This window comes from Oncorhynchus mykiss, chromosome 7 (genome assembly GCF_013265735.2).
Source record: "Oncorhynchus mykiss isolate Arlee chromosome 7, USDA_OmykA_1.1, whole genome shotgun sequence".
NCBI classification, from domain to species: domain Eukaryota; kingdom Metazoa; phylum Chordata; class Actinopteri; order Salmoniformes; family Salmonidae; genus Oncorhynchus; species Oncorhynchus mykiss.
Window position 1 is genome coordinate 49,573,648 of NC_048571.1, and position 27,962 is coordinate 49,601,609.

Sequence of the window (27,962 nt, forward strand, 5' to 3'; positions counted from 1 at the left end):
CAGTGGATGGCCTGTCTCCCTCCCTGCCTGCAGCACTCTCTTAATATGCAGTACTCTCTTAATCTCTTAGTGATCTCAAGGAGGTTACTCTAGCAAACCTGGCCTCTTCTTTCACTGAACCGTCATCAACACACACACACGCCACACACACACGCTCGCCGCACGCAAGCGCTTGCCGCACGCACGCGCACACACACACACACACACACACACACACACACACACACACACACACACACACACACACACACACACACACACACACACACCTTGTGTATGGGCATCATTTTTCTCGAGGGTTAGCAATACGATGAGGATTCTTACCAGAATATCGCCATTCTGCTTCCAGTGTGTGGCTTCCCCTCTGTCTCTTTCAGCCTCTGTGGTCCAATTCCATCTTTCAAACCCCCCCCCAAACCATCTACCACATCCAGACTCATCACCGCCCTCTCAGGACCCCCACCAGAGAGGGATAAGGCCTATTCTGTGAGGCCCCTTCATGGCATGACACCCCCACCCTTTCCCAACAGGGGATTTATCTGGCTGAGTGATTGTGAATAAGGAGGAGTGTATTGTGTGCATTTGTGATGAGTACAAGGCTGAGCGGGCAGGGAGGGAGACAGGCCATCCACTCCTGGGTGATCCGCTAGATAAAGAACGCAGGAATCATGGGTAGCAGTGTGACAGATCTGAGATCAGCTCTACACTGGCATTAGCAGATTCACTGTGAGCCCTTGTGATTGATGCAGTGCAATCCAGAGAAGAGGAGAGGAGGAGAGGAGAGATCCTCCAAGCAAGAAGGCAAAAAGAGAGAGTGAGAGATGGAGGCCTCGAATTTGTAAGTGAGATTGGTCCTGATGGTCATTCATCCTTTCCTCTTCTGCCCGAACCGTACATTACTGTACTGGATAGACTCCAGAGAGAGATCAGAGTCAAGCACAGCCTAATGCAGATCAGGAGCTGCACAAAACCTTCCATCAGAGCCAGGCTGAGATGGAGGGTGCAGCCAGAGAGCAGTGTCACCTCTGGAGGAAGGTAGGGCAGGGCAGATTGACATTAGAGGAAGTCTTTGTGCCTGTGCCTTGAGACACAGGAGGTGGAGGACACAACCTCTGCCATGAAGAGGAGCCATGGTAAGGGTAAAGGTCAAAGGGCACAGCATTCAGAAGAATCCTTGTTAACAGTGCAACAGGGCGACCGTGTCATGTCCAACAGTGTGATGTGTGAATTAGAAATCCCTTTAGCCCTTTTGCTTTGGTGAATCAAAGGGAGCCTCTTTAAAGAGAGTGATTAGTTAAGGAATCCCGTTGAAGAAAGATTGAATCCCTTGTGTTCTCTCCTCTCTCTCTCTGCTACTCTCTCCCCTTATCTCCCCCCCTCTCTCTCTGCTACTCTCTCCCCTTACCCCCCCCTCTCTCTCTCCCTCTCTCTCGCTCTCTCTCTTCCCCTCTCTCTCTCTCTCCCCTTATCTCTCTCCCCATCTCTCTCTCTCTCTCTCTCTCTCTCTCTCTCTCTCTCTCTCTCTCTCTCTCTCTCTCACTTTCCCTCACCCTCTTGCTCTCTGCTATTCTCTCTCCTCTTATCCCCCCTCTCTCTCGCTGAGTGTGCGAAGTCTCTGTGCCCCAGGAGGCTGCAGTAATACAGTTAGGGAGATGAAAATGTGTGGTGTGCAACAGCCTAGAAAAGAAGTGTGTGAATGAGGAAGGCGAGCCCTGGAGGACAGAGGCAGAGCAGAGGGAGGAGAGAGATATTGCACGGTGGTCCGTTGAGCTGGTTCTCCTTCGTTTCTTCTGCATGTGTTCCACTGCTTCCCAGGGTTCTGTGATGTCCACCCTCACACTACATAATGGAATCGCAGGTGCTGTTGTCTCCGGCAGGGCTGTTTGGCTCAAGCCAATCTAACATGGCTGGCTTAGATTTAAAAAGAGAAAGCACAAAGTTAGGTGTTTGTTTGTGCAGGTAATGTATTTCTGCAAGTGTGAGTTTTGAGGTTGAAAGAAAATAACAACTTCCTAAATGTATTCAGTCCAGATGTTGGCTGATCACAGAATCAACCCACTTCCCCCAACATTTTCTTTCCACGAATCTCACATTTGTACAGACTTTCGTTTCTTATCATCAAAGTCTATGAAAGATCCCTGTAAGCAACGGTAATGATTGTAATTGAACAGTCACAGCTTCTACCCATGGTGCAGTATATATCACCCAGGATGCAATCTGCCACTGTGGCAGCTGGCAGATGTGCCGGTACGCGTGAGCGACATTGTGTGTGTGGGTGATTATTAAAGGTGTAGACTACCACGGGGCCACTGATGAGGGCTAACTCCACTCCTAGAGCCCAAACCAGTCAGCCACAACAGCACCCAGAGCAGCACTACAGGCTGTTGGGGGATTTAGACCTGTGGGACTAAAGACTGAAAGGGAAAGATGAAGGGTGGTTTGTTCTTCCTCTGTTGGTGAGTATGTGTGACTGTGAGAGAATGTGATGAGTGTTTTCTATTGTGTGTGCATTAGTGAGGGAGGTTGGTTGTGTGTGTGTGTGTGTGTGTGTGTGTGTGTGTGTGTGTGTGTGCGTGCGTGCGTGCGTGTGTGTGTGTGAGTGCTTGAGAAGCAGATTCGTTTTTTGTGTGCATGTGTCTCGCTCTCTCTCTAGAGAGAGATCTCTCTGAGTATTGCGGCAGTGTGTTTGAAGTGATGGCTTTGTAATGAGAGCTCCAGGCTGCCACTGGTCAGGAGATTGTCTCTGAGGAGGACTGATGTCACTCACAGGATCAGTGGACAACGTCCTGCTCGGGGGATGTTAGAGGATGAGACGTCATTTAATGTGTTTGTGTGTGTGTGTGTGTGTGTGTGTGTGTGTGTGTGTGGTGTTTTTGTCTCTGGATGTGTGTGTGTGTGTGTGGTGTTTTTGTTTCTGTGCGTGTGTGTGTGTGGTGTTTTTGTTTCTGTGTGTGTGTGTGGTGTTTTTGTTTCTGTGCGTGTGTGTGTGTGTTTGTGTGTTGTGTTTTTGTCTCTGGATGTGTGTGCGTGTGTGTGTTAGCATTCACATTGTGCATGTGTATGAGTGTGTGGGTTAGAGGCCTCTCGTCTCGAGGGGAACAGAGCAATATGGTGTCAGACCCACAGACAAATTAATTCACTTATTGACACCACTGACACGTCTCAGTGACTTTGTAAAATGAACATTGATCAGTCTCTCTCTCTTTCTCTCCCCCCTCCCCTATCCCCCCCATACCTTTCTCCCCCCAAATCTCCACCCCTCTCTACGGCCTATGTCTCTCCCTGGCCCGCCCATTTGCATGCGTGGCACATTTGGTCATTAATATAATTACGTGCTAGCCGGTACCAGCCTGGTCATTAGCAGCAGAGGGACCTGAAATAATCAGGATGTTGGCCGTGTGTGTGAGGGCTTAGGGCCGAGGACTCAGCCCCCTCTCCTCTCTCCATGAGACAAGGCCCATTGATTGGTCTGGTCCATAGGCATACAGCACATAGCCAGCTGGGTGGAGGAGTCAATGAACCCAGTGCATTCCTCACCGCTAAAGACCCAGGATTAGCTCAACTTCAGAGGGGCTGTGGCGCCGCGCATAGAAAATCAAACCTAGCGCCACATCAAGGTTGTTTATATTCCATTAATCATAATTTGGACACAAAGCACAATGAATTGCTGTGGTTCTCGGGCTATCTGCCTGTCAGGGCTTCTTTTGGCTTTGTTTGCTCTGAAGTTGCTCAATATGCCGCGGAAGACTGACTCTCTCTCTCTCTCTCTCTCTCTCTCTCTCTCTCTCTCTCCGAGGTGTTGGAACAGCGATCAGTGATTCAGTGACTAATTGTTGAACATTCTCTCTATATCTTTCATCACACCTTCTGTAACTACCCCTGCTCGCTGTATAGTGTAGTTCACCGCCTCTCTCAGAACCTCTAGTCCTTTTTGATCCTTCACTTCCTTGGGGTGAAAACAAATAGAAGAGATGAGATGAAAGATGGACAAAAAGAGAGAGTAAAGAGATAGATAAATATATAGAAAAGGAGAGAGAGAGAGAGAGAGAGAGAGAGGGAAAGGCCAAGACAGAGAGAGGAGAGGGAGGACAAACAGAGAGAGAGAGACAAAGAAGGAAGGAATACAAGTGAGGAAGAAAGGGTGGGAGGGAGAGGAGGAAGAGAGTAAAGAAGGAAAGGAAGAATGGAGGAGGGAAAGAAGCAAGGAAGTGTCTCGGTGAAGACAGACCGAGTAGTCAGAAAGCAGCACAGTGAGGACATGAATACTGTTCTTTCACTACAGTGTTGAATCACAGTGCTTACCAGAAAGTACAATCACTGCCTTTGGCATGAAATGAAAGAGTTGCAAATCAAATGTTATTTGTCACATGCTTCGTGAACAACAGGCGTTGACTAACAGCGAAATGCTTCCTACAGTAGCAAAGACAGACACAGATTTCAGATGTTTATTCAGTCTCCCAGCTGTCTACAGTATAGTGGGTGCATCTAAAGTGGCAACATACTGTAAGGATGCGAGTTAGGTGTCTGGACCCACTGTTTGTCTCCCATCCATTTCTGTGTCCTAAGGGACGCTGACTTTTAATGGTCTTTTATTGCTTTATTAGAAAGTGCTGGATTTATGGCGTGGGCCGTGACTCTGTCTGCCGGAGCGCTGTAGGAGCTGCTCTGATCTATGTCAGGCCACACTAGCTGTCTGGGTTTAAAACGACGCCCTCGTAAAGCACACAGTAGTGGTGCTGGGTATGTCTGGGCTGAGCTGGGGCTGGGGCTGGGGGCTGGGGGCTGGTGCTGGGGCTGAGGCTGGGGCTGGGGCTGGGGCTGGGGCTGCAAGCAGGTTGGCTCCGTAAACGAATGTTTATTAGCCTGTTAGTGTCTGTTGTTCCATAAAGCATGGAGTAGGAGGAATCCATCTCTCCCATCCTCAACTGGAGAAGACCCTCCCTTATGCCCAGCTAGCTGCTTTCTGATGAGGATTGTTGGCCTCTGAAATGGACTGTCATGCCCAACCAGGGAAAGATACATGAAGGATGTTGTACACACACTCTCTCTATGCATGTGTTTGTGTGTGTGTGTGCGTGTCTGTTGGCAGGGTGTCCAGACTCCCTGGAGCTGCCGGTAACCTGCTTGGACACATGAAACACGCTAAGGGACTCTGGTCACGTCTGCTTTTCATCCTTAGTGCAGAAAAAGGAGGAGGGTGAAAAAAAGAGAAAACCATAAGAATAAAAACACAAAGACACACATCTGGTCGAGTCACCGGATCTGGGGGGTGGAGTCTCTGGTCTGTGCAACAGGGTCTGGATTGGACTTAAGTGCAGGCCGATCAATTGTGCTGTAATGGTACCTTACCGCCACCGCCATCTCTGAGCCCTGCAGTCAAAACCTGGAGAGGGGCACAGCAGGTACTGTCTCTGGTAATGACTATTCTCTCCTTGTTCTGAGACATTTCTACACAGCCAGGGGGTTATCCTAAAATAATAGCTTGTGAGTGTGAGGGAATGCCTGCCAGCAGTGCCCTTTGACCTCTCTGGTAGCCCACACACAGCACAGACCAAGCCATCTGACTGAGGGAAGTTTTATTCTCCATTTAAATGAGCAGAGTAGAGGACCCCAGTAGCATAGAAAGACTGATTTAGGATCCCAGTAGGCCATTGAGCTAAGGCATTGGCATTACTATTAGTATTGGGAGCTAAGTTAAGTCTTCAGGTCTCAGGCAGCGGTTGTCGTTATGTTAGTTCACTGAACCACCTCTGCTACATATGTTTCATATGTGAAAAGAACGTTGGCTGTATGTTTCATATGTGAAAAGAACGTTGGCTGTATGTTTCATATGTGAAAAGAATGTTGGCTGTATGTTTCATATGTGAAAAGAACGTTGGCTGTATGTTTCATATGTGAAAAGAACGTTGGCTTTATGTTTCATGTGTGAAAAGAACGTTGGCTGTATGTTTCATATGTGAAAAGAACGTTGGCTGTATGTTTCATATGTGAAAAGAACGTTGGCTTTATGTTTCATGTGTGAAAAGAACGTTGGCTGTATGTTTCATATGTGAAAAGAACGTTGGCCAGATCTGCGCAGTTGCACTGCACAGGAAAAGTCTAACAATTATGAACACAAATGCAGTATACCAATCTATATTTATCTAATTTCTGGTGTGGCGGTATTTGTGATTTTCTGTGTTTGTGTATGGAGAATGTCACTAAAACAGAGTGTTTGAATCAGACAGCCATGTCTGAAAAAGACGAAATATTGTCAGATATGAGGATAGCTTCACCTCATGTGCTTATATTAGGGAATACAACCCCATGTCACTCACTCACTGACTCACTCACTCACTGACTCACTCACTCACTCACTCACTCTCTCTCTCACTCTCTCTCACACTCTCTCTCACACATACACACACACACAGGAACCTAGGAAGGAGGCAGAAAAATTGTTCCACCATGATTAGGAATAGCAGTGGAGATATATTGAGTTTGAAGCAGACGGTAAAACAGTGGGAGAGGCAGAAATTCTCAGCACACAGAGAGAGAGAAAGGAAAAGAGAGGAATGAGAGAGATAGAGAGACAGAGAAAGGAGGAGGAAAGGAGAGATGGAGGGAAAGATAGAGAAGATGAGTAGAAGAGTAGATAGACAGGGACAGAGATAGGAGAGGAGAAGAGCAGAGAAAGAGAAAGGAGAGGAGCAGAGAGAGCGAAAGAGGGAGAGAGAGGAGAGGAGAGGAGCAGCGAGAGCGAGAGAGAGGAGAGGAGAGGAGAGGGCGAGGGCGAGAGTGAGAGTGAGAGAGGGAGGGAGGGAGGAAGGGAGAGAGAGTGGAGCAGAGAGAGCGAGAGAAAGGAGAGGAGAGGAGAGGAGAGGAGAGGAGAGGAGAGGAGAGAGGAGAGGAGAGGAGAGGAGAGGAGAGGAAAGGAGAGGAGAGAGTGAGAGGGGGAAAGAGAGGAGCAGAGAGAGCGAGAGAGGGAGAGAGAGGAGAGGAGAAGAGGAGAGGAGAAGAGAAGAGAAGAGAAGAGAAGAGGAGAGGAGAGAAGAGGAGAGGAGAGGAGAGGAGAGGAGAGGAGAGGGTGAGACGGGGAGAGAGAGAGAAAGGAAAAGAGACGAATGAGAGAGATAGAGAGACAGAGAAAGGAGGAGGAAAGGAGAGATGGAGGCAAAGATATAGAAGATGAGTAGAAGAGTAGATATACAGGGACAGAGATAGGAGTGTAGAAGACCAGGTAAAGAGAAAGGAGAGGAGCAGAGAGAGCGAAAGAGGGAGAGAGAGGAGAGGAGAGGAGCAGCGAAGAGGAGAGGAGAGGAGAGGGCGAGGGCGAGAGTGAGAGAGGGAGGCAGAGAGAGTGGAGCAGAGAGAGCAAGAGCGAGAGAGAGGAGAGGAGAGGAGAGGAGAGGAGAGGGGAGGGAGGGGAGGGGGGAGGGAGGGAGGGAGCAGAGAGAGTGAGAGAGAGGAGAGGAGAGGAGAGGAGAGGAGAGGAGAGGAGAGGAGAGGAGAGGAGAAGAGAAGAGAAGAGAAGAGAAGAGAAGAGAAGAGAAGAGAAGAGAAGAGAAGAGAAGAGAAGAGAAGAGAAGAGAGGAGAGGAGAGGAGAGGAGAGGAGCAGAGAGAGTGAGAGGAGGAGAGAGAGTGAGAGGGGGAAAGAGAGGAGCAGAGAGAGTGAGAGGGGGAGAGAGAGTGAGAGGGGGAAAGAGAGGAGCAGAGAGAGCGAGAGAGGGAGAGAGAGGAGAAGAGGAGAGGAGAGGAGAGGAGAAGAGAAGAGGAGAGGAGAGGAGAGAAGAGGAAAGGAGAGAGTGAGACGGGGAGAGAGAGAGGAGCAGAGAGAGCGAGAGAGGGAGAGAAAGGAGAGGAGAGGAGAGAGTGAGAGGGGGAGAGAGAGTGAGAGGGGGAAAGAGAGGAGCAGAGAGAGCGAGAGAGGGAGAGAGAGGAGAGGAGAAGAGAAGAGGAGAGGAGAGGAGAGGAGAGGAGAGGAGAGGAGAGGAGAGGAGAGAGTGAGACGTGGAGAGAGAAAAAGGAAAAGAGAGGAATGAGAGAGATAGAGAGACAGAGAAAGGAGGAGTAAAGGACAGATGGAGGCAAAGATAGAGAAGATGAGTAGAAGAGTAGATAGACAAGGACAGAGATAGGAGAGGAGAAGAGCAGGGAAAGAGAAAGGAGAGGAGCAGAGAGAGCGAAAGAGGGAGAGAGAGGAGAGGAGAGGAGCAGCGAAGAGGAGAGGAGAGGGCAAGGGCGAGAGTGAGAGAGGGAGGGAGAGAGAGTGGAGCAGAGAGAGCGAGAGCGAGAGAGAGGAGAGGAGAGGAGAGGAGAGGGGAGGAGAGGAGAGTGAGAGGGAGGGGGGAGGGAGGGAGGGAGAGAGAGAGGAGCAGAGAGAGCGAGAGAGAGGAGAGGAGAGGAGAGGAGAAGAGAAGAGAAGAGAAGAGAAGAGAGGAGAGGAGAGGAGAGGAGAGGAGAGGAGAGGAGAGGAGAGGAGAGGAGAGGAGCAGAGAGAGTGAGAGGGGGAGAGAGAGTGAGAGGGGGAAAGAGAGGAGCAGAGAGAGCGAGAGAGGGAGAGAGAGGAGAAGAGGAGAGGAGAGGAGAGGAGAGGAGAGGAGAAGAGGAGAGGAGAGGAGAGAAGAGGAGAGGAGAGAGTGAGACGGGGAGAGAGAGAGGAGCAGAGAGAGCGAGAGAGGGAGAGAGAGGAGAGGAGAGGAGAAGAGCAGAGAGAGCGAGAGAAAAATAGGAAAACAAAAGAGCAAGGAGAATGGGACAGAGTGAGGAAAGATAGATTGTGATCGAAAGAGAGAGAAAGAATGAGGAAAGGCGAGAGGAGGAGAGAGGAGGAGGTCATGGGTCATAAATGCCTGTTGTCCAGAACGGAGGCTGTGTTGGGCTCTATGTGCTATCCGGAGGAAATGGAAAAGAACAGCGTGTTGTAATGGGCTTGTCTCAGAGCCAGATAAATGCACAGGACTAGGACGCTGGCTGCTGTGCCCTGCCAGATATTTTATATTGTGCACATCTGCGGAAATCTGAAACGCTTTTAAGAAGCTTGTATCGGGCTCTGTCTCTGTTCAGCTCATTTTCCATATCTTTATGGCCATAGGAACACCCAGTTGTTTTACACAGATATGGTTTTATGTGCTTTGTTCGTGTCCAGACTCGTAAAACCAGCACTGATGTGTCTCTGGACAATGTAGTCTTAGAGCTGATGTAGAAGAATACGTTGAATATTATATTATCATGAACGTTGTTGATTGATATTATTTTTTTTACAACAATGGACAGGTGACATTTGAAGCTTTATTTGTAGAGAAACAACAACCTTTCCAATTCCCCCAGCTGCTGCTTTACAATCCTGTTCAGAATGAATATGGGAGGAGAGGGATATTGCCCGTGTACAGTGTTCATGTTCAATACACTCTCCTCTCTCCATCCATTGGGAGAACAGGGCTCTGTACCAATGCAAAGCCAAACATCCCCAGGATAGGATCTATGTGTCCAGTACCTGGAGGGTGTATGTCACCCTTAGTAGGTCGACACACACACTCCTCACCAATCACTTTCTCCACGTTCACATCCACTATCATGACAGGGAGATTGTGGCACACATACTTCTTCTAGGTGCAATATCTTGTTCTAAGTGCAATATCTTGTTCTGGGTGCCGTATTTGTCATTCAAGTGTTGTTGCTTGTGTGTGATGTGTGCTGTGTATGTGTACAGTTGTTGCTTGTGTGTGATGTGTGCTGTGTATGTGTACAGTTGTTGCTTGTGTGTGATGTGTGCTGTGTATGTGTACAGTTGCGTAGCACAATTCTACATTTTTTTGCCATGCAGCAGAGCAAACATATTGCAAAACATTTTGCCACGTCTTATGACTTGGGGGTTGGGGGGCTAAAGCTTTTGGTAGGGGGCACCCTAAAGCTCATCCTACACCACTGTGTGTGTGTGTGCCATGTGCCATGTGTGTGTGTGTGTGTGTGTGTATTTGTGTTCAGGGAGTGCTGACAGATTATGGCCTTTGGATGCAGGGCACATAGAAACATTTCTGACAGAGGTGGGATTTGTCTCACCGCATGTCAATGAGGCCCTAGTGTCACTCCTGTGTTATTACTGCATAAGCCAATGCAAATCAACTAAATCTCTCCTTCAGCCCAGAGAGAGACAGAGGTTTGAGAGAGAAAAAGAGAGATAAAGAGACAGAGACAGAGGGAGAGAGAGAGAGATAAAGAGAGCGAGAGAAAGGGCTGATCCCTCTTCAGATAATCATGAACTCTGCTCTGTGTTTACATATGAATGTGTTTGTTCCTGTGTTCCTCTGATGCCTTAAGGCTATTCACCATGCACTGCCAAACATAACATTCCTCAACAGCTGATGCATGTAACTGAGACCTGCTACATCTGCCTCATCTGCCCCAGGACATCTAGTGTGTAAATGTGTGTGTGTGTGTGTGTGTGTGTGTGTGTGTGTTTGTACAGTATAAACTGTGTGTTTCTATGTGTTTGTTGAGAGATGAACGTTGAGTGCTGTAAGAGACAGCAGGGTGATGTCAGCGTGACTGACAGTACTCATTGTCCCCTTAGTCCTGAGGAGAATGAGGTACATCTGGAGAAAGGGACAATGCCGCATGCGCGCACGCGCACACACACACACACACACACACACACACACACACACACACACACACACACACACACACACACAGACAACATTGTGCTCTTTTAATGAACGTGTCAGAGAACAAAGCTGATAAAAATGCAGACCATGGACCTGCCAGAAAGAGAATAAGAAATGTCCGGAAATGTGCTACTGTGCTGTGGTGCAGCATGCATAATCACCTCTCACAGACTACATGTACACTAAGCGCACGCACACACACACACGCACGCACGCACGCACGCACACACACACACACACACACACACACACACACACACACACACACACACACACACACACACACACACACACACACACACACACACACTCTCACGCATCTCTCACACACACATACACATACCTACACGCACAAACACTGTCCTGTACATGGAGATACACACATAATGCTCATGCAGCTACAGCTTCTGTGTACACACATACAAGGACACACGCTTCCAAGTTTACGCAGAAAATATACTTTCCACAACACGTATTCCCTAAATATATTATGTTACATTTACATATACACAGTCAGAGCCACAGTTATACAACCCTGTCATTCCTGGGTGACTGATCTCTTCACCGCTCATCCCCTCTCTCTCGCGCTCTAACCTCACTCTTTCATTCATCTGTCTTATTCTCTTCCCTCCCTCTTCTCCTCTTTTTTTCCCTTCCTCTGGCGTTCTTTGTACTGCTATTGTTTTGGTCCACACCTCCCTCCCATCTGCTTTTCTTTTTCCATCCCTGCTTACCTAATTGAAGCATTTTCATTGTTATTCTACACATGTTGTTTACGAAGCATGTGACAAATAAAATGTGATTTGATTTGAATTTCTGTCCTCTCTCTTGTTCTCTCTCTCTCTCGCTCTCTCTCTCTCTCTCTCCCCCTCATCCTCAATCCATATTTTCTCCCCTTATCTCAGTTTTTCTCCCAGTTTTCTGTCCTTGCCCCTCTCTCTCACACTCTGTCACTTCTTGTCTCTCTTCGGTGACTTGTGTTATCAGTGGTTTTTCTCTGACCTTATCACTAATGACTTGCAGTAACTGAACAGTGTTTTATTGTCTGGTTCTATTATACCTCAGAGATGGTCTCAAATTCTACCACCAGGGGGCAGAAGCATCACACTCAATGGCTCACAGGAGAGGTGATCGTTTCAGGGAGTGAATACTCATCTACTTAACATAGCGTACACAATACTCCAGAAGTCCCCCAAAGCAAGGACAATTCAGATGAAAGCTATTTAAGGCTTAGGGCTTAGGTTTAGGGTTAGGGTTAGAATTAGGTTTAGGGTTAAGAGTTAGGGTTAGGGTTAGGGTTAGGGTTAGGGTTAGAATTAGGTTTAGGGTTAAGAGTTAGGGTTAGGGTTAGGGTTAGGGTTAGGGTTAGGGTTAGAATTAGGGTTAGGGTTAAGAGTTAGGGTTAGGGTTAGGGTTAGGGTTAGGGTTAGAATTAGGTTTAGGGTTAAGAGTTAGGGTTAAGTTAAGGGTTGTGGTTAGGCTTAGGGTTAGGGGTTAAACTTAAGGTTAGGGTTAAGTTAAGGGTTAGGGTTAAGTATAGGGTTAGGGGTTAAACTTAAGGTTAGGGTTAAGTTAAGGGTTAGGGTTAAGTATAGGGTTAGGGGTTAAACTTAAGGTTAGGGTTAAGTTAAGGGTTAGGGGTTAAACTTAAGGTTAGGGTTAAGTTAAGGGTTAGGGTTAAGTATAGGGTTAGGGGTTAAACTTAAGGTTAGGGTTAAGTTAAGGGTTAGGGTTAAGTATAGGGTTAGGGGTTAAACTTAAGGTTAGGGTTAAGTTAAGGGTTAGGGTTAAGTATAGGGTTAGGGGTTATGGAAAATGAAATCAACTGTTATTTCCCCACAAGGATAGTAAAACAAACATGGTGTGTACAGATACTGGCATGTGGGAGGCTCTCACTCAGCTGTAATTAGAGGTAGTCTCCTACTGTCCTCCAGTACCATCTGAATGTACCCAACCAACAGTCTGCCTTTCTGTGTGCCTGTGTTTGTTTTGGCTTGTTTGATCTGACTGCTTGAATCTGCTCCTGCATCTATTAATGTGTTTTTGGTGTTTTTGGTGTTTTTGGTGTGTACTGTATGAATGCAAGTGTGTATATTCTTGTTTGGTGAGTGTGTTTGGGATTCTCTGTGCTTTTGTCTGCTTCTTATGTGTACATTAGTTACGGTGTCTGTGATATTCTGATTTTGTATGTGGCGTGATGCTCTCTCTCTCTCTCTCTCTCTCTCTGTCTCTCTCTCTCTCTCTCTCTCTCTCTCTCTCTCTCTCTCTCTCTCTCTTTGTGTGTGTGGTGTATTTCTCTCGGTGTGTGAGTGTGTGTGTTTGTGTGGTGTGTTTGAGCTCACTGCCTGCCTCTCTGCTGGATTCTTCTCTCTGAAGCTATGTGTGATGTAGAGGGGATCACGTAGAGCCTGGGGGTAGGTTAGCCCACTGTAAACAATGAATCTGTGACAGAACCCTGGCCCTCACATCTCCTCTCCAGCAGGGTCTTTAGACAGGGTTAGGGGACACACACACACAAGGGCCACTAGGGGCCACCTTAGGGAATCTCCCTCTGACCGCCCCCCTCTGTTTCCCCAGGGGCCGTCGCTGTGTGAGAGGAGGAAAAGGAGGTGCAGGGGAAAGAGGAAGAGAAGGAGGACGTGTGTGCAGTCATGACATTGACCCTCGTCCCATAGAGCATCCTGCTCAGATCAAGACTGACCAGAAAGGAGAAGGACAGACAGGACAAGAAGGTAAGACTGGTTCTATTTCATTGTCTCCTCCTTTTTGAAGACACCTCTCCTCTCTTTCCTTTCAAATACTTTTTTTTACCCCCCCCTCTCTCTCCCTGTCACTCTGTCTCCCTGTCACTCTGTCTCCCTGCCTCTCTTTCTCCCTGTCTATCTCTCAGGATGAAGCTGTGGGGGAGGTCAGCTTGGCCTTTGCAGGTGGCCCTCCTTGTTGCCGTGGTGATGTTCTGTGGTCGCCAGGTGTCTGCTGGCAGCCGTAACCATCGGGGACAGACAGGTACAGTAGGCCCTGCTCTCGCCCTAAACCCCACATGAGGTTAATTAGATTTTCACTGATGCCACATGTGTGCTATGAGTCTGTCATTAAGCATGCCTCCTCAGTGACACTTCATTTGTCCCCATGACAGCACACTGGGACCTAGGACCTGTTTTTGAGGCTTGCGTACTAACACCACTTCATTGGATAACACAGCCCACAGCAAATAGCATTTTAACTGTCATCTGCCAACTATCAGAAATGAGTGAGTTTGTGATCTGAGATCCATTCAGGGTAGATAGATGGTGAGGCTATAATTCCTACACCATTTCCCTTTGCTTGACTCATAGATGGTTTAGTGCTACTGTAGGACATACATGTATAGACTTGTAGTGATGCCTGCCTTAGTAGGAGAGTGTGAAAACTGGCCCAGTAATAAGTATATTAATATGCATGACTTAAACTGGCCCAGTAATATGTTCTCCTCCCAGAACTGACCCCACCCACCCTATTTCCATTATCACTCCCCTCAGAGAGAGACCCTGGCCAGGGCTAAAACATGTCCGCCACCCAACACTAATTGACACCCACAAGCTAAGGCGCTGTGATTTGCATAATTCATTACCATGGTTCCCCTCGTGGCCACAAAAGTGACCAACACAACCCCATCAATATTTCAGAATGCCAGGGGGTCGCCATGGGGACAGTAATGCTGAGTCATAGCCTCCCGCGGCATGCCCGGTCCCAGCTCCCTCCTAGCACCCTACACCTCCCTCAGGGTCACTGTTTCTCACTTAATTAGGACTATTTCCTTAATTATCCCTTGCCATTTTTTCTCTCTTCCTCAAGTTTTTGCCTGGGATCCAAGGTAACCTTTAGCTGGCATAGAAATGCCACCAGCATCTAGTGCCGGTGACTGATGCAGGCGCTGGCGAGGCAGTGTTTTTGGCGTCAGGGCGAGCACAGCGCTAATTGCAGTCCCAGTCTGTTGTGAAGGTCAGCTGGGGTCTTCTCTCCCCTCTGAATTCGCACGTTGCTTTTCTTTCCCCAACAACAGCAGCCAGAAGACTCAGTTCCTACACTGCAGCAATTCGTTAGAGCTTTTCTACTAATTGGGGGAAGTTTAGGACTTGTTTGCTGTTATGCTGCATGTTATACAGCAAGGAATTTTAAGGGAGAAAAATAATTGGTCTGGCCTACAGCAAATAGTATTTTCACTGTCATCTGCAATGCATTTGTTTCCCTCTGTTTTTCACTTAGTTTCACTGTTCTGTTATTTATAGTATTATACGCTGTGCCGTTTCTTCTGGTTCCATGTCCTGTCCTATCACTTGTGGCCACATGGTGGCTCCGGAGGTGAACAAATACCTCACTGGAATGATGCTGTTTTTTTCCCTTAGGCTCATTTACACAATGTCATCCACAGTGGCACTCTGTTACTTTGAAGGTGCTCACCAGGAAACAGTAACACACAGGAACGGAGAGACTAAATCTCATCCATCCATAGAGGGAAGCTTTGACTGACACTTGTCAGGAAGAATAGATAGGAAACATAGCAGCAGCTTTTCCTCTTGTTTCCTGTTAATGTTCGCAGGGCGATGAAAGACAGTCGTTTGGGGGCAGAATAGTCTTAATATTTTGTCTGTATAATGTCCCAGGATCCGTGTGTACATTCACCATAGCTCACAAATAAAACCATGATCTGTGAATACATTGAAATGTTTCACAAACAAAACTATGATCTGTGAATATGTCAAAATATTTATTTAAAATAAAAAATGAAATATCACATTTACAGTATTCAGACCCTTTACTCAGTACTTTGTTGAACCACCTTTGGCAGCGAATACAGCCTTGAGTCTTCTTGGGTATGATGCTACAAGCTTGGCACACCTGTATTTGGGGAGATTCTCCCATTTTTCTCCGCAGATCCTCTCAAGCTCTGTCAGGTTGGATGGGGAACGTCGCTGCACAGCTATTTACAGGTCTCTCCGGAGATGTTCGATCAGGTACAAGTCTGGGCTCCCACTCAAGGACATTTAGAGACTTGTCAAGAAGCCAGTCCTGCGTTGTTTTGTGTGCTTAGGGTCGTTGTCCTGTTGGAAGGTGAACCTTCTCCCCAGTCTGAGGTCCTGAGCGCTCTGGAGCAGGATTTCATCAAGGATCTCTCTGTACTTTGCTCCGTTCATCTTTTCTTCGATCCTGACTAGTCCCCCAGTCCCTGCCACTGAAAAACATCCCTGCAGTATGATGCTGCCACCACCACACTTCCCCGTAGGGATGGTGCCAGGTTTCGTCCAGACGTGATGCTTGGCATTCAGGCCAAATAATTCAATCTTGGTTTCATCAGAGCAGAGAAACTTGTTTCTCAGAGTCCTTTAGATGTCTTTGGGCAAACTCCAAGCAGGCTTTCATTAGCCTTTTACTGAGGAGTGGCTTGTGTCTGGTCACTCTACCATAAAGGCCTGATTGGGGTGCTGCAGAGATGGTTGTCCTTCTGAAAGGTTTTCCCATCTCCACAGAGGAACTCTGGAGTTCTGTCAGAGTGACAATCGGGTTCTTTGTCACCTCCCTGACCAATGCCCTTCTCTCAATGCCCTTCCCTGCTCAGTTTGGCCAGGCGGCCAGCTTTAGGAAGATTCTTGGTGGTTCCAAACTTCTCCCATTGTGTTCTTGGGGACCTTCAATGGTACATTTCCCCAGATCTGTGCCCCAACACAATCCTGTCTTGGAGCTCTACGGACAATTTCTTCAACCTCATGGATTGTTTTTTGCTTTGACATGCAGTGTCAGCTGTGGTACCTGATATAGACAGGTGTGTGCTTTCCAGATCATGTCCAATCTATTTAGTTTACCACCGGAAGGATTACTATCAAGGATGATCAATGGAAACAGGATGCTCCTAAGCTAAATTTCGAGTCTCATTGGACAGGGTCTGAATACTTATGTAAATGTAATCTTTTGTTTTTTTATTTGTAATACATTTGCAAACATTTCTAAAAACCTGTTTTTGCTTTGTCATTATGGGGTATTGTGTGTAGATTGAAAATATTTAATACATTTTAGATTAAGGCTGTAAAGTAACAAAATTTGGAATATTCAGGTGGTCTGAATACTTTCCGAATGCACAACTCTGCTCTTTTCTTGTATGAGAAATGTATTCTGAATGTAATTGTTTATGCCTGGGCATAGCACTATTACAGCATCCACTTTAGTTGTTAATGATATTGTCAATGCTTTACACACTAAAATCAAATGTGCTGCTTTGTTTGTGGACCTGTCAAAAGCTTTTGATTTTGTTGCATCATGTTGTTTTATTGAATAAGTTATCCTCGATAGGCCTGAGTTCTGATGCCTCTTCATGGTTTCATGAATATCTTAGTAACAGAACAAAGGCCATCGTGACTGAAATACTTCCACATTTCTTGAAGTATTTTAAGGTGTGCCGCAGGGGTTGATACGAGGACCTGTTCTTTTCACTATTCATATAAATGCTATTGGTCAATCCATTAAAAAATAAAATGTAATCTATATGCAGATGATACTAATATGTATGCAATTGCCCCGACTGCTGACCTGGCTTTGGCAAGACTACAGTACCATTTTGCAGTTGTGCAGGAAGCCCCTACTGATTTAAAACTCATACTTAATATGAGTTAAAACTAAATACATGTTGTTTTCAAGTTCTCTGAAGATTGTCTCAGATGGATTACATCTTTACTCATCAGATGGTTCTATAATCAAAAAAGTCCCTGCCTACTTGGTATTTGCATTGACAGTGATTTATTGTTTAAAAACCATATGACTAAGATTGTTAAGAAACTAAGATTTAATGTGGGCTTTTAAATATATTTTTTTATACAGAAACAGATCTTGTCTCTTTCTATTCAGCAGGAAGCAGATTGTGCATTCAACATTTCTACCTGTTCTTGATTATGGTGATACTATTTCTGACCGACCGCCTTGATTCGGTCTTATGTAGCAAAATTTGAATAAAAGCATTGGATAAAAGCAGAAACACAGAGCTTCAAAATGGTATGCAAAGGCTGTCTCGCATTTGAGGAACAATATGAAAGTAATTCTACTTGAAAGTTGATAAACTTGTAACCTCACTTTTTAGAAAATGGCCTTTGAATGTTTTGGTACCTACTGGAGAGCTCGTCTTTGTCTACACCCAGCATCGTTCACACCCTCTTAAGCTTTAGCCCCACCCTTCTCTTTAAGGGATAATCCAAGCATTCTGTACTAAGAACACCAGTCAAGCACCCAAGCTTACTGGCTAATTTGCTAGCAACTTCCAGACACAAATGAGAGAACAGCTCACTGACCGTTACTTTCCCTAGCAGAGCTGGTTGTTATCCAGAGCGTTGGTGACTGCAACTGTGCTGCTGGTTACATTTTATGCATAATTGTAAATTCATCAGTTATTCTGCACTCTGGCACACTCAGATGAGAGTGCTCTGATATTGGAGTAGATAGTCAGATCGAGATTACCAGCTACGTCTATCAACAGTTGTCGCAGAGACATTCTACTGAAGGGTGTGCTTATCAATTAAATCTGGAGTGCCAGAGTGCGCTCTAGGCGTTCATAAATTCAGAGCGTTGTCAGATTGTCCGTTCGTAATTTCAGGGCGTTTCGCTCTTGGAGAGTTCAGAGCGCACACTGGACGCTCTGGCCGAGGAGTAGGGTTGCTTGTGCTTCTAGTTCCGACAGTGCAGCAATATCTAACAAGTAATATCTAACAATTCCCCAACAAATATCCAATACACACATATCTAAGTAAAGGAATGGAATAAGAATATATAAATATAAATAAATAGATGAGCAATGTTGTGCGGCACAGGCTAAGATGCAATAGATAGTATAGAATGCAGTATATACATATGAGATGAGTAATGCAAGATATGTAAACATTATTAAAGTGGCATTAATAAAGTGACTAATGTTCCATTTATTAAAGTGGCCCATGATTTCAAATCTGAATGTAGGCAGCAGTCTTTCTGTGCTAGTGGTGGCTGTTTAACAGTCTGCTGGCCTTGAGATAGAATCTGTTTTTCAGCCTCTCGGTCCAAGCTTTGAGGCCTTGCACAGACCGCACCACCCTCTGGAGAGCCTTGCAGTTGTGGGCGGTGCAGTTGCCGTACCACACGGTGATACAGACCAACAGGGTGCTCTCAATTGTGCATCTGTACAAGTTTGTGAGGGTTTTAGGTGACAAGCCAAATTTCTTCAGCCTCTTGAGGTTGAATAAGCGATGTTGCGCCTTCTTCACTATACTGTCTGTGTGGGTGGACCATTTCAGTTTGTCAGTGATGTGTTCGCAGAGGAACGTAAACTTTCCACCTTGTCCACTGCTGTCCCATTGATGTGTATAGGGGGGTGCAAGCCAGCCAGCTAACATTAGCTAGCTAACAGTACACTTTAACTTGAAATGAAATCACTTTCTGTCACAATTTGAAATGTGTAATATCTAAAAATGTAGCTATCTAGACTATCTTACCCGTGGATGGACACGTCGCCCTGTCACGGATGCCATGGTTGCCCTTAGATTGAAGATGTAATCTGGAGACAGGTGTTTTCTCCATCTCCTTAGCTATCATTCTCAAGTTCCACTGATTTCAAAATCCAGTCATCAAGAAACACTTATGCAGTTTTACTATGCGATACATAAAAAAGCAGCGTTAGACAGGATTATCTTTACACACTGTCCAGCTCAAATAAACAGAAATGTGCTATATGGCAGACCAATCCAATCTTATTATCTCAGCCAATCATGGCCTCGCAGGAAGGTTGTTCTCTTTTTCTGCGGCTAAACCAGATATTCTAGTAATTAAACAATTTATTTCATATTTACATATGGCATACAAATTTGTTATTAAGGCACATGAAAGTTCACATGTTCCAGAAGGCATTTCTGCCAAAAATCGCATTTTGATTAAACTGCTCTCCTGTGTGACCCGCGACTGCTCTCAAAATGCTCTCCTGTGTTTCCTGAAATGAGTCACATTTATCAAAGTGCAGCTGCCTCTACCCTTAAACACTTGGATGCTGTTTATCATAGCTCCCTTCGTTTTATCAAGGGAGACAATTTTATTACTCATCACTGTCTTCTTTACCAAAAGGTTGGCTGGACCTCTTTGAAGTCCCCTAGATCACATTATTACGCTCTTTTTGTTTACAAAGCCCTGCTCCACAAACCTCCGACTTACCTAACCATCACTGTTAAGATTTAAAATGACAAGTTATTAAACCCCTTCACGAGGTTGGACATTCCGGGAGACTCCTTTGGTGTCTAGTTAGGTAAATCAGCCTTTAATTTCCTTTCCTTCCTCTACAATACACCTGAAAATAGGAGGAATTGATGCCTCTAGGGCAGTTGTTCCCAAACATTTATAGTCCTATACCCTTTCAAACATTCAACCTCCAGCTGTGTACCCCTTCTAGCACCAGGGTAAGCGTACTTTCAAATGTTGTTTTTTGCCATCATTGTAAGCCTGCTACACACACACACTATACAACACATTAATTAAACATAAGGAGTGTGAGATTTTGTCACAACCCGGCTCGTGGGGGAAGTGACAAAGAGCTCTTATAGGACCAGAGCACAAATAATAATACAATAATAATCAATCATTTAGCTCTTTATTTAGCCATCTTACATATAAAACCTTATTTGTTCAACAAACATTGTGAATAACTCAACACAGGTTAATGAGAAGGGTGCGCTTGAAGTGATGCACATAACTCACAATGTTGGGTTGTATTGGAGAGAGTCTCAGTCTTAAATCATTTTACCACACACAGTCTGTGCCTGTATTTAGTTTTCATGCTAGTGAGGGCCGAGAATCCACTCTCACATAGGTATTTGGTTAAAAAGGGCATCAGTGTCTTAACAGCGCGATTTGCCAAGGCAGGATACTCTGAGTGCAGCCCAATCCAGATATCTGTCAGTGGCTTCTGAAAAAATGCAACTTTCACATAAACGCTTGTTGCAATTTGGATGAGGCTCTCTTGTTCAGATATCTGTAAGTTGACTGGAGGCAGGGCATGAAAGGGATAACAAATCCAGTTGTTTGTGTCGTCCGTTTCGGGAAAGAACCTGCGTAATTGCTCCCCCAGCTCACTCAGGTGTTTCGCTGTATCACATTTGACATGGTCCGTAAGCTTGAGTTCATTTACACATAAAATATCATGCAATGATGGAAAGACCTGTGTGTTGTCCTTGTTAATGCAGACAGAAAAGAGCTCCAACTTCTTAAAAGTGGAACATGAATTGCATCATTCAAGTCATGAGTGAAGTCGTTTGGTTCATTGTTCCCTGGCCACTCTCTGAAAGTCAACCTCAGAGTTTCGTCAGCAACACGTTACAACTGTGGTTTGGGATTCACCATTCCAGCGGAAAAATAATCTCAAAATTCTGTAAACAAAGATTAGAGATCCACACCCAGATTTTGAGGCTGAAATGTACATTCCACAGTTGTAGATGTTAGGAATTTAGGACTATTTGCACACAAATCGTTCTGCATTTGTTTTAAATTGCTGATTTATTTGTGAGCTATGTTGAATATGTTTACTGATCATGGATTTATTTGTGACTTATGCTGAATATATATGCAGCTGAATATATATACAGATCATGTTTTTTTTGTTAAATAGATAGACATATTCACAGATCATGGTTTTATTAGTATAACATTTGAACATATTCACAGATAATGGTTGTCTTAGTGAAATCTTTTGATATATTCACAGATCACGGTTTTATTTGGGAGTTATGGTAAACGTACACATGGATCGTGGGACATTATACTGATAAAATATTGAGACTATTCTGCCCTCATACAGTCAGGGCCGAGTCACCGTCTTTGTTCGCTCACAGTAACGGTCTCTATCCACCAACAACAGTATCTGCTTGTGTGGTACTTTGGCCTTCTGGGTGTTCAATGCACTGAAAGTACACAGGTGCACGCAAACACACACACAAACACAGACACACACACACTTTTAGTCCTCTATGGCCCATCAAACAAACTCTTGCACTGCACATATAGGTCAGTGCAGGTCTCTCAGGCTGAAAACCAATTTGTGTTGTGTGTGCTGTTTTGGGGTCTTGATCAAGCTAGACATTAAGTTTAAGGACATAGAGAAGCCAAATCATCCACCCACCTGCCGGTGCTCTTAAATGTTTTTTTTCCTGGGGGTTCACCTTATTAAAACAAAGAACTGAGAACACAGTGGACTTTGTCATCTTCGCTAATCACTTTAAACAGGACATGTAGGGCAGCTACACTGTTCCCTGACATCATTATGGTCCTCCCACTGGGTAAGAGCATCTCTCCTATCCTCTCCTGGACCTTAGGTTAAGGCCCCACCTTATTAAAGTCCATTAGCCCATAACTGGAGATATACTGTACACCTTTCTGCAAGGTCACTTTCAGCAGACCAGACCCTCACTCCAATAATGTCTGATCCTCTAAGTAAAGATGCATCACAATCACTCTAAACAGATGTTGTTGGAACATACATATTGGTAATAACAGTGGTTATCCCCTTTTATAAGCAGGACTAAAATATCACGTGTGTGAACGTAACCGCGTGTGACCGTGTGCGTGTACGTGTGTGAGAGGGTGTGTTTTTTCCTCCTTGACAAACACTGATTTGCTGTCACAGTGAGTGGGTTTTATTGGGGATAGATTTGTGTATAAATGAGGTCTCTGCATAGGACCACTCAGCCGTACAAACAACCTGTGAAATTAGAATAAATCTGTGGACGGGGCCTGATCTGGGCCTGTGAAACACAGATAATGTCAGGCTGATTGATGGGCTGTGCAGTATAGGACCGTTCACAACTGAGCTGGAGAGAGATTGGAGAGGAAGAGTGGGAATGCAGGATAAGAAGGTAGGGAGTGGGGGAGAGGAAGGTAGGGTGTGGTGGGAGTGGGGGAGAGGAAGGTAGGGTGTGGTGGGAGTGGGAGTGGGGGAGAGGAAGGTAGGGTGTGGTGGGAGTGGGGGAGAGGAAGGTAGGGTGTGGTGGGAGTGGGGGAGAGGAAGTGAGAGTAGGGTTGAGAATGGGGATCAATGGGTAGATGGAAAACAGGAGAGATGGTAGAGATGGTTAGAGGTGTGGAAGAGGAGGATGTGGATGTGACGGGGGAATGGGGAAGATAATAGCATTTACTCTAACAGGGTTAGTTCATATGGAAGACAAGGTAAACGTGTGAGGCAGTGGAGCCATGTTGTGATGTTCCTCCATTTTACAGGAGAAAATATATCCAGACTTGTTCTGTTTATTGAAAACAAGATTTGTTTTCGTAGTCATTCTGATTTTATGAATTAAAGTCCTTATCGTTTCAATTCTGTAATTTTCTTGGATGGAGCTGCAGTCTGTGTCTGTCCCTGGAATTGATTGAACTCCCTTAGACAGATATAGCAAATGTCTGGCCTTCCATTGCAGACATGCTTGTCAGTTATTGACAGGGTAAGGACAGGCTTTTTGATAAATTGCACATGGTCTGGGCCACTTCTGTCTGTCAGAATACATCAGTTGACTGGCTGCTCAATCAGTTCAAGTTAGAGCTGCTTAGTTTGCCGCCCAGAAAACGCTTGCTTGGCTGCCACAGGAATAGACCCAAATAGCCATACTTGAAATGTATTTTTCTTTCAGCCTGAGCCGAGGTTTATTACATTAAGACTGCCATAACACCACTTTGTGTAAAATGGCGCTAGAGAAGAAGGCAGATGTTCAATGTGCCCCCAGCCAATTGTGTTTTTTTGTTCGTTTATTTGCGTTGTTTGTAACTTATTTTTTGACAAATTTTGTACACAATGTTGCTGCTACCATCTCTTCTGTCTGAAAATAACTTCCAGACATCAGGACTACGATTACTCACCACGGATTAGCAGAATCCTTTTTTTCCTTTCACGACTCTGACGAGTCCGACGAGAAGGATAAACTGCTTCCTCAGGAATAGGCCCCAATCCCCGTGATCTGGGTGAAGAGGAGGCGGAAAAAGAGGGGCCGAAGGTTGGGCTGCCTTCTAAGAATTCGTAGGCGATCTAATAAATCCCCACTTCCATCCGTTCTGCTAGCAAATGTGCAATCTTTGGAGAATAAAATCAACGAGTTACGTGGAAGATTAAACTACCAACAGGACATTAGAAACTGTAACATCTTATGCTTCATGGAGTCATGGCTGAACGACGACAACATCAACATACAGTTGGCTGGTTATACGATGTACCGGCAGTATAGAACAGTGGTGTCTGGAAAGGCAAGGGGCGGTGGTCTATGTATATTTGTAAACAACAGCTGGTGGATGATATCTAAGGAAGTCTCGAGCTATTGCTCGCTTGAGGTAGAGTACAGCATGATAAGCTGTAGACCACACTAGCTACCGAGATAGTTTTCATCTGTATTCTTTGTAGCTGTTTATATACCACTACAGAGAGGCTGGCACTAAGACAGCATTGAATGAGCTGTATTCTGCCATAAGCAAATAAAAAAACACTCACCCAGAGGAAGCGCTCCTAGTAGCCGGGGACTTTAATGCAGGGAAACTTATATCTGTTTTACCAAATTTCTATCAGCATGTTAAATGTGCAACCAGAGGAAAAATACCTCTGGACCACCTTTTCTCCACACACAGAGATGCGTACAAAGCTCTCCCTCGCCCTCCATTTGGAAAATCTGACCATAATTATATCCTCCTGATTCCTGCTTACAAGCAAAAGTTAATACAGGAAGCACAAGTGACTAGATCAATAAAAAAGTGGTCAGATGAAGCAGATGCTAAGCTACAGGACTTTTGCTAGCATAGACTGGAATATGTTCCGGGATTCCTCCAATGGCATTGCAGAGTACACCACAGTCATTGGCTTCATCAATAAGTGCATCAATGTCGTCCCCACAGTGACCATATGTACATACCCCAACCAGAAGCCATGGATTACAGGCAGCATCTGCACTGAGCTAAAGGCTAGAGCTGCCGCTTTCAAGGAGCGGGACTTTAAACCGGAAGCTTATAAGAAATCCCGCTATGCCCTCCGACGAACCATCAAACAGGCAAAGAGTCAATACAGGACTAAGATCGAATCATATTACACCGGCTTTGATGCTAGTCAGATGTGGCAGGGCTTGCAAACCATTACAGACTACAAAAGGAAGCACAGCCAAGAGCTGCCCAGTAACACGAGCCTACCTGACAAACCAAACAATGTCTGTACTCACTTCGAGGCAAAAAACACTGAAACATGCATGAGAGCACCAGCTGTTCTGGTGATCACGCTCTCCTCAGCCGATGTGAGCAAGTCCTATAGACAGGTCAACATTCACAAGGCCGCAGGGTCAGAAGGATTACCAGGACGTGTACTGCAAACATGTGCTGACATCCCAGAAACCCTGGATCCACTCCAATTTGCAGACCACCCCTACAGATCCACAGATGATGCAATCTCCATTTCACTGCCCTTTCCCACCTGGACAAAAGGAACACCTATGTGAGAATGCTATTAATTGACAACAGCTCAGCGTTCAACACCATAGTGCCCTTAAAGCTCATCAATAAGCTAAGGACCCTGGGACTAAACACAACTGCAACTGGATCCTGGACTTCCTGATGGGCCACATCCGCCATGCTGATCCTCAACACAGGGGCCGCTCAGTCGTAAGTGCTCAGTCCACTCCTGTACTCCCTGTTCATTCATGACTGCACGGCCAGGCACGATTCTAACACCATCATTATGTTTGCCAATGACACAACAGTGGTAGCCCTAATCACCGACAACGATGAGACAGCCTATAGGGAGGAGGTCAGAGACCTGGCCGTGTGGTGCCAGGACAGCAACCTCTCTCTCAACGTGATCAAGACACATGAGATGATTTTGGACTGCAGGAAAAAGAGGACAGAGCATACCTCCATTCTCATCGACGGGGTTGCTGTGGAGCAGGTTGAGGGCTTCAAGTTCCTTGGTGTCCACATCACCAACAAACTAACATGGTCCAAGCACACCAAGACAGTCGTGAAGAGGGCACGACAAAACCTATTCTCCCTCAGGCTACTGAAAAGAATTGGCATGGGTCCGCAGATCCTCAAAAGGTTCTATAGCTGCACCATCAAGAGCATCTTGATAGGTTGCACTACAGAGGGTAGTGCGTACGGCCCAGTACATCACTGGGGCCAAGCTTCCTGCCATCCAGGACCTCTATTCCAGGCGGTGTCAGAGGAAGGCCCTAAAAATTGTCAAAGTCTCCAGCCACCCTAGTCATAGACTGTTCTCTCTGCTACCTCTCTGCTAAGCGGTACTGGAGCGCCAAGTCTAGGTCCAAGAGTTTCTGCCCCCAAGCCATAAGAGTCCTGAACATCTAGTCAAAAGGCTACCCAGACTATTTGCAGTGCCCCCCTTCCCCCTTTACACAATTGCTACTCTCTGTTGGCATCTATGCATAGTCACTTTAATAACTCTACCTACATGTACATATTACTTCAACTAATCGGTGCCCCCGCATATTGACTCTGTATCGGTACCCCCCTGTATATAGTCTCGCTATTGTTATTTTACTGCTGCTCTTTAATAACTTTTTACCTTGATCTCTTACTCTTATCCATAATGTTTTTAAACGGCATTGTTGGTTAGGGGCTCGTAAGTAAGCATTTCACTGTAAGGTCTACCTACACCTGTTGTATTCGGCGCATGTGACTAATACAATTTGATTTGATTTGAACAAGATGGTTGAAGCAGAGTGCTTCAATACTGCTGTGATACTCTGCTGTGATACTGCTGTGATATTGCTGTGATACTGCTGTGATACTGCTGTGATACTGCTGTGACTTCTCTGACTCAAGCCACTATCCCAGAATCATCCTTACAGATCAGGGACGGTCAAGACAAGAGGTTACTTTACAGTTACAGATCATCAAAAGATATGCATGCATTATGGAATGCTCTACTTTGTCTCTATACACTGGGTAACACTCAGAAGTTCAGGTTGACTTGTCGGATGTAGACTCGTGCAGTATAGATTGGTGGATGAGGAAAACACTGTAGAGAGAAAAATGAATGGATTAAAGAAGAGAGACGGAGAGAGATGCTGCTCTGACCCTGTGACCTCATTATGCCACCAGGAGACAGCAGGCTCTTTGTTCTCCTTTCTGCCTATGACAGATCCCCCCCGCCCCCACCTCCCCAGCTCCCTGCATCACACACACACGCATGCGCAGACACACACACACACACACATGCACATGTGCATGCACACATGCACACGCTCACATGGGCTCCCTCTCTCTGTTTCATTTTGCTTGTGGTAGTCTCACACTAACAAGACGATTGTTTTCTGGATGGGGGAACTAGCTATCCCTGTCTTACCCAGGCATTGGTATGCAGACTGTGGTACAGGATGCCACACTAACAAGAGGATGGTTTTTGAAGGGAATTTTGCTTTTGAGATAGATGGAAGAAATTGGATGGTGTGTGACCGCATTATTAAGTAGATAGTGCATACTGACAAAGATTCTCTCACTGTTGAATAGATCTCTCTGTCTCAGCAGCATTCCTTATTTCTTCAATATCTCCATGCTCCAAGTATGGTTTCACTTTTTTTCCCTGCCTCGGATATATGTGTGTGTGCATGTGTAGGGATAACCCACCAGTTCCCTGTGCCCCTGGGGAAATGAAAACAGAGGGATGAGGCCAAGGGATCATTGAGAGGGTTCTCTGGAGAAGAGAACAAGCAAACTTTAAATCAGAATGAAAGGGGCCTCGGCCTGTCGAAGCGCGCGGTGTGTGTGTGTGTGTGTGTGTGTGTGTGTGTGTGTGTGTGTGTGTGTGTGTTAGGAAGGTTAGCTTACTAAGGTCATTCAACTCAGGGTTGAACTTTTAAACAAATCTGACTAACAGTAAATGTAACATACCGTAAGTGGGTTTCTTTCTTTGGAACATTTACAGACCGTTTGTTGTGCATGTTTAAACGTATTGAGTGTAAACCCACACAAGGCATCTGTGTCGAAATGAAAACTGCTGATAGTTACAATAATCAATAAGAAATAGCCCCCAGAAAGTTAAATCTAGAGAGTTAAACAGAAGAGTAAAACTGTTAAGCTTCATTATGTGGAGAGTTTGGTGTATTGTGTTTTGGGTGGAACTCCAGCAGAGAGCAGGACAGAGCTCCAGATGCTTGTTAAATGCTGCCTCACACAATATGGACGCGGTTTCTCTACTGCTATCAGGTGGTTAATAATTTTGACTTAGAGAATTCCACTGAAAACCAACCTTTTGTTTGTTTATTTACTTAATTAAATAATGTTACTGGGATTATCTTTACAAGTGTCAC

At 45.6% G+C, this 27,962-nt stretch overlaps 1 protein-coding gene across 2 annotated transcripts in view; it reads left to right on the forward strand.

The window, feature by feature from the left end:
* tafa4b (TAFA chemokine like family member 4b) overlaps positions 1–27,962 on the forward strand; it is a 48,405-nt gene that overhangs the window by 1,858 nt on the left and 18,585 nt on the right. For both annotated transcript variants that reach the window (XM_036983443.1, XM_036983444.1), the window contains exons 2-3: positions 13,225–13,379; positions 13,538–13,653. In XM_036983443.1, coding sequence (XP_036839338.1) covers positions 13,539–13,653 — 115 coding nt within the window. In that variant the 5' untranslated portion in view covers positions 13,225–13,379; position 13,538. The remainder of the gene's footprint in view (positions 1–13,224; positions 13,380–13,537; positions 13,654–27,962) is intronic.